We start from the raw sequence: 14,149 nt of genomic DNA on the forward strand, positions 1-14,149 counted from the left end.
AGGGCTTGAGTTTTATAGATGCCGTTTGGATTCCTGCTTGGAATTTACCAGTGTAGTCGTGCTTAAACGCGATGGACCAGAGCACCGCGTTAAGGAGGCTTCTGCTTCCTCATCACGCTGCTGTGGGCCAAGAGTGAGTGATTTATGTGGACAGATTTCCACTTGTGACTGTTGGGGTGAGCGAGGAGGGGACAGAGCGGCCAATCTGTCCATAGCACGTGTGCAAGGGAGTAGCTGGACTGGGGCAGTGATTCAGGCGGTAAGAACAGGCTTCAAGCTTTGCTGGCTTCATTGGTCTCTTCTCTTTCCTTTCAGATATATGTTGGGGAAAGGAGGAAAGCGGAAGTTTGACGAGCATGAAGATGGGTTGGAAGGCAAAGTGGTGTCTCCTACTGACGGTCCCTCTAAGGTGTCTTACACCTTACAGCGTCAGACTATCTTCAACATTTCCCTTATGAAACTTTATAACCACAGGCCATTAACCGAGCCAAGCTTGCAAAAGACAGTTTTAATTAACAACATGTTGAGGCGAATCCAGGAAGAACTCAAACAAGAAGGCAGCTTGAGGCCCGTGTTCGTGACCGCTTCGCAGCCCGCCGACCCTCTCAGCGACAACTTCCGCGAGGCCCAGCCGGCGTTCAGCCATCTCGCCTCCCAGCCCCTTCTCCCCACTGACTTCGTAAGCACTACGCCCCTGGAGTCTTGCCTCACCCCAGCCTCTTTGCTCGAGGACGACACTTTTTGCACTTCCCCGACTGTCCAGCACGATGGTCCGACAAAACCACCACCTCCTGCTCTCCAACCAGTAAAGGACAGCTTCTCTTCAGCCTTGGACGAAATCGAGGAGCTTTGTCCAGCACCTACCTCCGCAGAGGCAGTAGCAGCCGAAACAGCAGCCGATGACTCTAAAGACCACCCCAGCGAGTCCAACGTTCAAAAGCCCGAGGGCCTCCCGGAGAGCAGAACGGCCGAATCGAAACTCATGGACTCGCTACCTGGCAACTTTGAGATAACAACTTCCACAGGTTTCCTCACAGACTTGACCCTGGATGATATTCTGTTCGCTGACATTGATACGTCCATGTATGATTTTGACCCCTGCACGTCTGCCACAGGGGCTGCCTCAAAAATGGCTCCTGTCTCAGCAGATGAGCTCCTAAAAACTCTCGCTCCATACAGCAGTCAACCAGTAACTCCAAATCAGCCTTTCAAAATGGACCTCACAGAACTGGATCACATCATGGAGGTGCTTGTTGGGTCTTAAAATATAGAAATATAGCAACTTTTTTTTTTTTTTTTTATTTTAAGTACCAGTATATACACTTGGTAGTATTTCCATAGTCCCTCCCACCCCTGATTCACAGCACTGTGCATGCGTCCTTGCTTGCCTTTTTTGAAAAGAAAAGGATCACACTAGTTTTTGCTTCAAGCAGAGTTGGAGTGCCTTCATCCATGTATGACCACTTCTAATGTATTTTTTTTAAAGTGGTTCCTCAAGGAAGACCGAATATCCTGGTATAGGAAAGAATATGTATTGTAGACAATGTTATGTTATTACAAAAAAAGAAAAAAAAAAAAAAGAAAAAAAATGTAAAAGCTAAGCACAAGGATTATGTTGGGGAAAGCTGTAAATTGCATGTGCATATTTGTCTATTTTTTCTATAAGTTTTATTGCAAGAGGTAAAAAATTTTATTATTTAGATAATCTCAATACCATTTTAGCCCTGTATAGGTTGACTTAGCAATTCAGCCTTTTGGAGGCATTAACCTGCTCCTCTTTAAGTGTTGCATTTACATGGCTGTTTAGAAACTGCTGCCCAAATTTATTTTATATTTTTGTACAGATTCTGCAGTTTATGATATTGTTTTTTCTAAAAACAAATGCTGTTTATACACACAAAAAAATAGCTATTTTGATAGGATTTGCTCACATAGTTCCTGCATAATTCAGATGTACAAGAACCACTTGTACTTTTATACAGAGTTGTAATGTTTTATATGTGTATGGTGCAAAGAGAAAATTGGATCAAATAAGCCTGCAGTCGGTTTCCCTGAATGCAAACAAAAAAAGTGCTTTAAGAAAGGGCTGGGAGCTGCTTCTGTAGGAGTTTCACAAGTGTTTGCTCCCTGCTGTACCCACTGCGCACTACTGTGATTCCTGAAACTTAGAGCCATGTCCTTTTCCAACACGTATGTGAAGCAGTTGGCAGGAAACAGTTGTGGAACTTCACCCCAAGAGGTCCTGAGCGCCACCGCGGCTGCAGCCTCCCCGCCCCGGTGCCCCCAAGCCCGCCCGCGTCCCCTTGCCGGGGCATCCATCCCGCGTGACGTGGAGCGCCTTAACGTGGCGGCAGATCAGCACTTCCTCACCCGAAGCTCCTGGGAATGGTTTTGAGGGGGGACGTGCCCGTTGCCCACCGAGAGCCAACCTCTCGCGGCAAGCTTCCTGACCGACGGGCGTACGTGCGGAGCGGGCAGAAGACTGGCGTTGACAGCATCCACTCGCCCTTTCTTGGAGCATTTCTCCTTCCCTCTCCCCACCTCACTGTGCTAAGTGCTGAAAAAGGCAACTTCAGTATTACTGCAGTGAAGCTCATCTCTTACCTGCACTGGATGGACTTGCTTTAATATCCATTGCTGTCGAAACTGGAGCCAGTCGTGTTACATCACTTGGCATCTCGTATAGGGTTGGTTTCTTGTATCAACTGTGTTACCTGCTTTACACTTTATAGACCTGTTTTACAACGAATATACAGACACAGCTTTCTATGCATGGTCCCGTTCCCCGTAACACCTGAGAAGTCTTCTCATTACTGCACCAACAGCATTTTTTAAGTTCATTGTGGTGTACATTTAATTTAAAAAAAAAAAAAAAAATGTTTGCAATGTATCATGCCTATTGCTGAAGTTGCTACGGCATTTTAGTTTTTCAATGGTACTTTAGCTGTTGAGCGCCGGTTACAACCTGTATTGTTGACATGCCTATGGCTTCTTTAGGAATAACTTTTATATTTATTTAAGAAATTTTAAATTATGTTTTACGTCATTTGGCAATACTCAGTCAATTCTGCTCCCGTCTTGTCATGGATGAAATTGGGTCTTGTCTGCCCTTTAAGGCGGCAGCTTTTTATAAATTGGCACTTTAAAACAGGCCATATATATTTATTAGTATATAGATAGATAGATGTAACATAGATATGCACACAGACACAGTGTAAAAGCAAATGCGTTTTGCAATGAAGGAACTCCTAATTGAAATGAAACGCGTCATGTACAATTACAAAATGCGCTTTTGGCTCCTAATTCATCTGCCAGGGTGAGACGCGGGGCTGGGGGCGGAGGGGGGAACTGGCTGGGGGGGGGGCTCGCTTTCTTCTTTCTTCCAAGTCGAACTCAGCGAAGCAGCGGGATGCTGATGGATTTGCAGTTGTTTCCTTACATGGACTAAAAAAAAAAAAAAAAGTTACTGCTTCAAGCAGAAAAACCATTGACCAAGCGTAGCTTTAGGGACCATCAGAAGTGAAGGGGTGGGGAAGGAGGGGGGGAGGCTGCTTCGTCTCGCAGCCGGCAGCAACCGGAGCGTGCTCAGCCGCCCTCCTCGGCCCTCGTAGGAAAACAGCCCTGCTGGGTTCTGCGCCTCTTGTAACTGGAGTAACTGGGAAGACTTCGGCCATGCGAGGGTTGTGTGTCTGTCTGCACACACCTGTAGGCACGTGGTAACAGCAGGCGTTTCACACAGTAGCTTGGTAAGCACTTGCCTTACCATGGTTAAAAACCGATTTACAGTATGTTGGAGCTGCCTTTTTTTTTTTTAATGCATTTAAACAAATAGCACGTGCTAGGCAAAAGTTCACATCAATGCCATTTTTGGAGAGCTGTGCTGTTTTTTAAGTGGGGTTAGTTAAAGTTTTTGTATCCGCAGAAGAGGAGAGGAGCTCTAAGTCCACTTTACCACTCGGAAGACGATGTCTGTGTATCCTTGGTGCTGAAGCGCGCGTCCTGTGGCAGAGTCCTTACAGGAATCCTATAGGACATAAACATACCTGACTTATGGGACGAGGCAAAAGGTTAGCAAGGCTGGTGCGGGCTGGAGGGAAGGGCTCAGCGGTGGCTTTCTCCCCGCACGGTCCCTCACTGTCTCCAGCGTGGCCTTTGCCATGATCCTAACAGCAGCCACGCGTGGAACGGCTCCGAGACCTACACCAGGGATGGAGATTGACATTAATGTGCAATGAAGTGACAAGATGGGAGCAGAATAAAGGAGCTTTGGATTTGAAGTGATTTTTTTTTTGTTTTTCATAAATTATTTATTCTTTTTTTTTTCCTTCTGTAAATATATTTATTTTATTGTGAAGCTAACAACATCTGGATTGTAACATGTACAGAATGTATGGTAGGAATGTATTCTCTTGTAGGAATGTAAATCTGTATGAAAAAGGGTATGGGAGCCAGATTCAGAGAAAATGAATTGAGTTCCAGTCAGGATATGCATGGTTCACATCACTTTTTTATTTTTTCCACTCTTTTTCCAATATGGGTCTGGTTGTTTGAAATATGCAAAAAAAGGTATGGATGAGGGACAGTTTTATGTTCAAAATCAGTCCTAGTCAAGCTCCTACCCCGTCAGCTTCTTGCGACGGGCCTCCCCCGGCACGCTGCTGGAATCGGCAGCGGGAGACGGGAGCAGATGCAATCACCTCCATCCTGCTGGCCTGGTAAATGTTTGAAAAAGGTGACTTTTTTTTTTTTTTTTTCCCTAAAACCACACACGGTAAGCCCAGCTGAAGTCCCTGGGGCTGGACGGCTGCAGAAGGTTGCAGGATGTTACCTCCAGCCCCAGAAGTTGCGACAACAGAGCCGATGCCACCTCCTTGCCAGCAGGTAAGGCCAGACAAGAAGTCACGACCGCCCTTTGCACATGCGGCAGAGGGTTTGCGCGCTCGACCGCCACCGCCCCGCGGTGCTCCGCGCCTCCGACCGGCCCCTCCTCGGGCACCGCGGGGCCCTGGATGCAAGGGAAGGGGAGCTTCCCTCGTGGAGAGAACGTCGTCGAGCAGCGTCCTCTATAAACGCATCAATCTGGCACCTTCCTTGCAGCCAGCGAGAAAAGCAAGACAGTAAAGCTGCCGTCCGAAGCAATCACTAAGAATAAATTTGGACCTTCCGAAAGGTAATTTGGTTCTTCCTCCATGCTGTGCGGTAGTAGCCTGGGTTGTTTAAAGCCAATGTTTTGAACCCAAAGTTTACACTTCTATCACCATTAAATTGAGTAAATCGTAATGGGTCCTGTCTGACAAACGGTTTAATTCACTCCGGCATCTTGTGAACTTCTTGTTCTTGTTACAGGGTTTCTTTCGGTTTTGTTTTGGTTCTCCCCCCTGCCCCCCATCAGGTTTCAATGTCCTGCTTCTGTGCAAGTTGCTTTCAGTGCTTCTATTAATTAATGAGACTGAACAGTTTTAAAGAAATTAGTTCTTTCTTTTTTAAGCACTTTTTCTGAAAATAAGCCTAATGCAAGTTCTGGAACCTCTTTAAAACCACAAATTGCAGATAAAAATCCCAACCTCGACTCCTATCTAGTTCCAAGCGTAATCCATACTAGCGCCTGTAAAGGCCAAGATTCTGGAAAAGGTGTAAATAGTGTGACATGTTCAGTGCATGGTTGTTTGAACAGGGCTTGTTATTGTCAAAAAAAAAAAAGAAAAAAAAAACAGAAAAAAAAAAGAAAAAAGGCTGTATTTCCCCTTCCCCTCCCACAGACCTTAGAGCTGTGCCTTTTCTATGCAATATTACAGACATATACATCTGAAACCAGATTACTGTATTCACATGTAGGTATGGGCTGTAATCAAAAAACAATTGGACAAATGTACATGGAAATGAGCAGTCTTACTTTTGTAGTTTTATATTATACAATAAACAATTAAAATAAATTCTGGCTTCGTTCTTTCCCTCCACAAAAGAGGACGGTCAGGGGGAGAGAGCTGCCGCGGGAGGCGGCAGGGGACGAGGGAGGGACAGCCCTGCCTCGCCCCGCTCCCCCGTACAGAACAGGAGAGGGGTCGCCCTGCGCGAGGCCCGTTCCTGGGTCAGGCTTTTGTCCCCGGCACAGGGAGGTGCCCTCGGTGGCCGCGTCCCTCGGTGGCCGCGTCCCTCGGTGGCCGTTCTTGGCCCGCGAGTGCCAAGGGATGCCCAGCGCTGCTGCGGCCCCGAGCTGGGCCGTGCGGTGCGTGCAGCTTCCCGGGGCGCCGCGAGGCTGGCCGAGGGCAGAATCTGTCCGGGTTTAATACACATAATGCACTGTCCTTTAGGGCATTAAATCCCAGCAGGAAACATCTGATACCTTAATCCACCGCTTCATTTATCAGCGCCCTCTTCCCCGCCCTCAGGTGACTGGTGTTTGCTTTCAGGGCCAGCCAGGAGGGAGATCTCGCCCCCGTCTTCGGCTCAAGCCCTTTGTGGCAATAAAGCGGCGAGCGCAGGCCGGGAGCGCCGTTGGGGCTGGCCCCGGCTGCGGTGCACGGCAAATGAGTCACCCCCCCTCCGCCCCCCAGCGCGCGCTTCGCCCGGCCGCCCACACCCACGGAAACACGGCTGCTCCATTTTGGATTGACAGCGAACCAAAAACCAGACAGAAAAGCAGCAAGTTTTCCCCGTCCCGACATGCCGCACATAGCATCTCAGCTGCGGCGAACTGGCTCATGTTACCGGGGCGGCAGCCAGCAGCGGGAGCGCGGGGCCCTGCGCACCAGCTGCCGCTCGGGGACAAATGGCTGCGGGGACACGGGAAACGCAAAGAAAGGAGAAGTGGAAGAATTATTGCCAGCCCGGGGATTGAATTTCTGTCTGCTCAGCACGCGGGTGAAACGCACCCCCAGACTACGGCGCAAAGGCTTTCCCCAGAGTCTCCGCTCCCTTCCAGGGTACGACGGTGCTCGCCCCGAACCGACGCGCCGCCGGCTCCTGCGCAGACATTCCCAGTTGTCAGTGCATCGACCTGATGCAGCGCATGCGGAGACGCCGCTGTTCCATTCCCAAAGCTGCTCTGGTGGTGTTGCCACCTACCATTTAAGAGCTCGCTTTCTCACTTGTGACTCCCTACTAAGAGATGCCTCCAGCCCAAAACATCAAGGCTCCACGCAGAGCCCTACTTACCCGTCCTTAAGCGAGTGACACACACTGACACCGTGCCGGAGGAGAACGGCACTTACCGTGTTTCTTGGGGTGCCAGGAGCCCAGGGTGCCCTCAGGACTGAAGGACAGTCTCTGCCTCTCTGAGGTGCATCCGCCGACGTGCCCCAAGAGCGGGCTTTCCAGGCAGAGGAGCCGCTGCAGCGCAGAACAGCGGCTCCTCGCAGGCATTGAGGCCACCAGCAGCGATGGCCCGGAGCTGGCCCAGGGCTGCGTTCAGCTCTGCTGCTGCTTGGTGTCGCCACGAGCCAGTGCAGCAACTCCACAGCTGACACCAGCCACTAAGCTCCTCTCCGGGCCCAAGTAGTTGGAAGATTGGGGTGTTGCAGCCAGGCAGTCACCGGCTTTCACAAACCTTGCTCAAGTACGTGCCATGTGCAGCAGAAACACAGAAAGGCAGCAGGGAGGGGATGGCAAAAGGCACCCTTGCCCCACCGCGCTCCCGGTGGGATAACGCTCCCTGCCTCTAACCTGCACGTCCGACCCAGGCCCGGAGGGACGCGCGTTCCTCCCCTTCTTGGCAACAGGAGCGAGCCCTGCAGCAGAGCCGGCTTCCCTGGACCACACGCATCTCATACTCACCAGAGAAACCACAGAGGGAAAATGCCATTGGGGGAAAAGAAAAAACCAAAACCTTCAGCCACAGACAACGCTTCGTAGAGCTGCTCTGAACCACAGCTGAGACAGGGATGCTGGCTCAACAGCTGAGGTGTGCAAGGAGCCCTTTCTCCCTGGTCCCCCCTGCCCCTTTCCACTTCACCCCTTTCCTTCACCATCGCTCCCACGGAGCCCGTGGTCCCACTTGCCTCCATCGCTGGTGGCTGCAGGCTCCTCTCTCTGCCTGGTCCCTGCGTGCATCATCTGCCTCCTCTCCAGGCAGCTCCCTCCTTCCACAGCTCCTCTCCCTTTTGAAGAAACTGCCTTAGCAACTGGCGGCAGGCCAGCAAGATCATGGGTTTTTCCTCCCACCTCCCTTCTCCTCCAAATAACGAGATGGCCAGGGAGGGGGAAGGAGCCGTAAGACCCCGTGTGCTGCGGCCGCGGGAGCCCTGTGCGTGGCAGCGGACTGGGCACAACTACCCATTTCCAAAACTCATCCTCTGGGACTGACGCTCCAGGGACGCCAGGTGCGCCCGGGTCACGGGCAGGGAGGTTTCTTTCTAGTCCTCCTTCCCTCTCCCTTTTCCAACCGGCACATCCCCAAAAGCCAGCCAATCCCCCCCAAACATCTCCAGATCTAGAGCATCTGCCAGGGGAAGGCACACCACGGGGCACAGAAGGAACAGGTTTTAATTCGCCCATTTCTGCGAGGATTTCCTTCCATTCTTCTGGCCCTGCTTTACCCACCTCCTGCTACTCTCCCCGGACTATTTCCTCTCCTGTTTCCTCTCCTTTTCCCCTGATTCACTGGGCTTCCTCCCCCTCCCCCTGTTCCTCCCCTTGCTTTCTCTCCCTTGCGCAGTTTGGCCTACAGCCTTTATTACTTGCTGCCTTTACGTCTCCCTTCCTGGTGCGAGCAGGGATGACATGGATTTTGTGCTTGTGCCAAGCTCTGCATCTATTGGGGGGGGGAAGCCACGAAACCCTGCAAGTTTGCTAGAAGACAATACTTGGGAAGTCTTGCTTTCCCTGCACGCTGCCTTACAGCTCGCACCGGGAAGGGATTATTCGGGCTGTGGGGGGTCTGAGCTGGGGTGGGAGGCACGGAGGGACGAAACCCCCTTCCCTCTGCTCTAATGTCGTCGCTTACCACCGCCTTTTTCCTGCCTCAGGCCTGCCAGGGGTTAGTATCATTGCAGCCAGGGTGGCACCTTACTTCAGTCAAAGGTTTCCTCCGAAATCCTTCGGCTTTGTCACTCCAAGTGGTCTGCATCTCATCCCCTGCCCTGTTTGGGGGGAAAGCTTGGTGAAGCGATCTGCCTGATATGACCTTAAATTAAGGGGGTGGAAAAAAACCGGGAGACCCCACTGGGAAAAATCAGGAGGGGAATTTCAGCGTTAGGGCCACAAACGCAGGGGCCTGGGGGACGCGGATGAGGGGGGGGCTTCGAGTCCCAACTGTTTCAGCAGACGCAGCAGCATTTTCAAGCCAGGCCTGGCAGCTGGCTCACAACACGAACACGAGGGGCTATCGATTTCAAGACAACCCTTTTTAAGCGCAGCCCTCCGTAGGGCTGGGAGCGAGTCAGGAAAAGGCCTGCGGCGGCTGCCAGGAGGGCTGCCCGCCGCAGGGAGGTCCTGCCTGTCACGGTGGCATCAGCCGAAGCCCGGCCTGCAGGAACCAGCACGGGTTCTGCCTCAGCTTTCGCACCTCCCGCCTCCAGCAAACTTGAGGACGCTGCTTCTGCTGCTCTGACTGGGACTGAGGGTCACTTCGGCCCCTGATGGCTGCCCCCACGTAGAGAAGACAGACAAGTTAATGCTCTCATTTCAGGGCTGAGGAGCGCTTTTTCTCCATTTGGAGAAGACCTGTCCTGTAACTCCATTTTTAAAGCAGGAGACCACCTGGTGCGAGTGCATCAGAACACCTTACTTCCCTCCAGACTACAGGCAAGGACCTCTGTGAATCCAGCTGCAAGGACACGGCTTTAGGCTACGGCAGGGTTTAAGGAAGGTCCGGTGAGCTGAGCTGCCAGACCTTGGCTTTCACTGGATGAAAGCAAGAGCGGGATCTGGACCCAGATCATATCCCCCCAGGAGGAAACGTGCACAAATGGAAGCAGCAGCGATACCCAAAAACCACACAGGGGCTGACCAGCGCAGCCCAGAGATAAGCCAGCTTCAGCAGCAAGACTTGATCCCAGCTGTGGAGCTTTCAATCCAAGGAGGGGATTGGAGGTCAGGACAGGAGCAGCCCAACTCCAGGATCAAAAAAGCCCTTGGGGGTTACCTGTGGGTCCTAGCAGCCTCCGCAAGCAGCAGCTGCTCTGTCCCCTGCGCTCCGACACCATCAAATGGGGAGAAAGAGAAGCCCGGGGTACACCAGCAGCACAGACCCGAGCTGGCTGCGCTCCAATGGCGTCACGGTCACGGTTCCTCAGACCAGTTCCTCCCGCTGACGAACCTCCCGAGCACACTGACTCACAGCTGCCTTAGCCAGGGAGGGAAAACTGGATTTTGCTGCTCTGGGAGCCAGGTTGCTCCCATCTTGGAAAGGAAAAGGATTCGGGTAAGCAACAGGGCAGGGGAGCCGGGGACGAGCTGAGCTTGCAGTTTTGCTCTTTGACGTCTCAGATGCAGGCGACAGCTCTGGCAGAAGCGATGCTGGCAGCGAGGCCACCCCTGTTTAGATGACCCCCCACCATCACCTGGCAACAGCCTTAAAAACAGAGAGCAGAAGCAGCTCTCAGCAGAGTTCAAAACACTGCTTCCATCCCTCCAACGCTACAGATTACTCCCCAAATGCTGCGTGGCCTCGCCAGTCTCACTGCTTATTACTGCAAACCTAGTTCTGGATGGTTACATTTGTCAATCTAAGTGAATAACCCTAATGCAAAAAAAAAAAAAATTAAAAAAAAAAAATCACCTAATCACCTCTGCCACTCAATTTGGGTTATTGAAAAAGCCTCAACTTAATGGGTCAGGGATCACCAGGACACCCAGAATTACTGGCAGAGAGGAGTATGATTATGATTTGTCCATCCCCGCTGCGAGACGGGGCAGCGCCTGGTGCATGGCAGGGGCTCCCGGGACGGCAGCGATACAGAACGACATCCAGCACGTCTGTAAAAATTGCAAGCCGCTGACAGACGCTGCGGGAAACAAGTGAGGGCCGAAACGCGTCCAGTGAATCATCTGCTACGAATTGGTTCAACCAGTTTGAAGTCCCACACCCGAAAGCAAAGACAACCCGAGACTGTGTAATCCCAGGCAAAGGAGTGGGGGAGAACGGGAGAGAAACGTGCCGGGCAGGAGGGACGGCTCTCCGATGCGGCCCTGGGGATGAGCTCGGAAAGGCGGCAAGTCCCAGCTTGCTCCCTCCTGCCAGAAACTCTTACTCCTGCCTCCCCTCCCACGTCCCGTGCTCCTGCCACGACCTTCCTCCCGGCACGGCTACTCCCTCCAGGCAGGAGCTGGCACCTGGAAATCCAACGGGAGCCTAGAAAACAGGTCCCCGCAGGGAGTGGAGGCGCAGGGGATGAAGTGAACGAGACTGGGGAAGGAGAAGGGCTCCAAGGGCAAGGGACTTGCTGAACTGAAGTATCCTCAGAAGGGATGGGAGGAAAAACTGACCTTTCCACAGTCCATGGGCTGTTCCTAGTGCATAGTGAATCCGCTCGGCTCTGACTAACTTTGTTTCATGCCTCAACCTGAGCCAGGGTCAGTGCTTTCCAAAGGTGAAGGATAAAACAAAAAAAAAATTAAAAATAAAGAATACCCCTCTCCAGTTAATCCCAGCCTAGCCGGAGCCTTCCTGGCCCTGCTCGCCAGGCTCAGAGCGTGCACCGCGGCTCCAGCCTGCCTAGCACCCGTGCCCAGGCAAACCTGGCTTTACGTGTTATGGCCGGGCGCTGAAACACGCCCCGGCTGGCTGGTAAGCTCTCGGTGGGACAGTGGCACGAAGGAAAAACTGCAACCTCAGGAGCACTTGACACGCTGAGCCCGTTTTCTTGAGCTGCTCTAAATGCTAAAGGCCTTCAACTGAGAGTAACCAAGATTTAAGCTTAATTTAAGATTTAAGATGAACAGCAGGAAAAACCTATTTAGTGCGACTCCTTTCTCCCCAGCAGTCTCGCCATCCGTACCAGGCAAGCAGGATCAACAATTTCTGGTTACGGTATCTGTTCCGCAGGAATTAATCTAAACTTTTTTCCATCAGCTTCAGTAAAACAGGCGATTTGGCCCTGTTGTTCCAGAATGCCCCGTGCCATCTGCAGGTAACTATACAGGGAAAACGCACCCTGCCGAAAAGGGTTAAAACAACCTGTTTTAAATAAATAGCTTCATGTTATATATAATCTATCATCCAGAGTAAGCATAGGAAAAAGCACATTTTAAATGCGGTTTTTGACTGCGGTTAACCCTGAAATTAGGGACTTTATCTTTTCTTGATTATTGCACTCATCTTTTTGAAGTACAGCTATTCCCAAAGCCGAGCTCAACTCCGCCGCTTTAAACCAGCTCCTAACGTGATGCCTTCTCCTAACACAGCCAAGTCTCCAGAGAGGTTAACGTGCATCTTCTGCATAAAACAGGTCTTGCAACTGTACGTCAGCCAGCAAAGTTAATACCTGCCACGCAACGAGAATAAAGTTAGTAACGTATTTTGTAAAACATTGCCTCCGTGTTAACCCAAGGGAGAAAAACCAGGCGCTTACTGATGGTTTGCTATCTCACACAACCCTGAGAAGCATAATAATTTACCGACATAGAAATGGAGGGCTTAGCGGCAGCTGCGCTACATAAACAGTCACTGGGGTGCTCTGAAGTTTCTATCAGTATATGGTATATAAAGCTGGGTGAATAACTGATTTTTCGGTTCGCTGGCAATCCTGAAAAAAGTTTAAAAAAAAAAAATCATTTGGGGTCGACTGAAACAAATGTTTCGCTTTGACTGTTCAGCCCTTTACAAAAGTTAGCGCCGAAGATCATTCAAAATGAAAAGTTGCTACAAAGAGAAAAATCTCAAAGCCTTTCATTTGGAAAACGCTGAAACAAAATAGTTTTTTTTTCTTTTCTCTCCAGAAAAAAAAGTTTGGCAAATCAAAACTACTCATAAACTTCCATTTTGCCAAAATTTGGCGTTTTCTTCTCAGGATTTTACACAGCTTCAGCACAACCAATTTACACCTATAACAACTTAAACAGAGACATTAGTAATCCTGATGAAATACAGGCTTTAAAAAAAGAAAAGTCGCAGCCACTGCACAAATGTCCTGAAACTGAAACCCAGAAGAAGAAAGTAAGCTAAAAACCACTAAGCTTTTCTTGGCTCGGCAGGAGAATCTTATTAAATCCCTGAATCGTATAGCCACAGATTTGGGACATTGTAAAAATTAAATTAGTCTTAGTTCTTATTAGCAAGGCAAGAAAGGAACCAGGAGATTATGATACAGCAACTGCTATTGTGAGCCAATTTTTCAGCGTGTTTCTGCTTTTCTCCTGTAAACCAACAATTAGCAGGCATTCTCGCTCCGCTCGTAAAGGCGGTGTTATTTTTAATCTCGGGATGCAGGTTTCTGACTTTCCACTCAGACTAATGCAATTCAAGGATTTAATGCCACGCCACAGTGAGATTCCCATTTCATTTCCCGATTTGTTTCATTTGAAGCCTCTGCTTATTTGTGCTCTGTAGTTGCACCTACCTAGGCAGCAGGCATAGGGAGAGACTCGGGACAGCGAGGAGTTAAATCCTTGGGATGCAGAAGAAAAGGCATCCATCCCCATGCGCTTCCAGAAAGCGGGATGGCCTCAACCCCCTCCTGTTTTGCCTTTTGCTGGGAGTTTTAACACGGACTGCCGGATGGCTCAAATGGGGACACAGGCTGGCCGGCTGGGACAGGAGCGGTGCCCTTCACGTGGGCCCAGAGAAATAGATGGGATTTATCCAGATCTCTCCACGTTTTCATTCAGAATACGATCACTTCATGTGCCAGGGAAGAAGCAGGAGCAAGGCACTGCATTTTTCGAGCTGCTGTATTTTTAAGTTAAGCCGGGCTTTAGCACAGCCTGCCTTCGTAATTCACAGCTTCCAGGCATCCCACCACGCTCCTCAGCGGAAACGGTAGAAAGCAAAGAGCAGCTATTCCGAATGTCACACCCAAGCCTGGTTTTAAAACAGTAGAAAACAAAATAAAAGCGGTTTTCCTATTTCATGAATACACAAGGATGGGCAGCGACAGTTTGCTGGAAATTGTTTTAAGAGCTCACAACTGAAAGCGGCTTTGAACCCAGAGAAATCCTTGGAAGAAAAAAAAAAAAAACAAAACCAAAAAACAACAAAACCCAAAGCAGAACT

The 14,149-nt window shown here is 50.4% G+C and overlaps 2 protein-coding genes across 5 annotated transcripts in view; one reads left to right on the plus strand and one right to left on the minus strand.

The window, feature by feature from the left end:
* SERTAD2 (SERTA domain containing 2) overlaps positions 1-3,332 on the plus strand; it is an 82,307-nt gene extending 78,975 nt beyond the window's left edge. For 2 of the 4 annotated variants that reach the window (XM_082307184.1, XM_082307186.1), the window contains one exon: positions 316-3,332. In XM_082307184.1, the coding sequence (XP_082163310.1) occupies positions 320-1,264 (945 nt within the window). In that variant the 5' untranslated portion in view covers positions 316-319 and the 3' untranslated portion in view covers positions 1,265-3,332. The remainder of the gene's footprint in view (positions 1-315) is intronic. The other 2 variants (XM_082307183.1, XM_082307185.1) reach the window with 1 other exon arrangement.
* An 88-nt stretch (positions 3,333-3,420) lies between these two features.
* AFTPH (aftiphilin) overlaps positions 3,421-14,149 on the minus strand; it is a 71,158-nt gene continuing 60,429 nt past the window's right edge. The window contains 1 exon segment of the mRNA XM_082307181.1: positions 3,421-4,197. Within this exon segment, the coding sequence (XP_082163307.1) occupies positions 4,132-4,197 (66 nt within the window). The 3' untranslated portion in view covers positions 3,421-4,131.

The sequence above is a fragment of the Platalea leucorodia genome (genome assembly GCF_965183815.1).
Source record: "Platalea leucorodia genome assembly, chromosome: 3".
In the NCBI taxonomy this organism is placed as follows: domain Eukaryota; kingdom Metazoa; phylum Chordata; class Aves; order Pelecaniformes; family Threskiornithidae; genus Platalea; species Platalea leucorodia.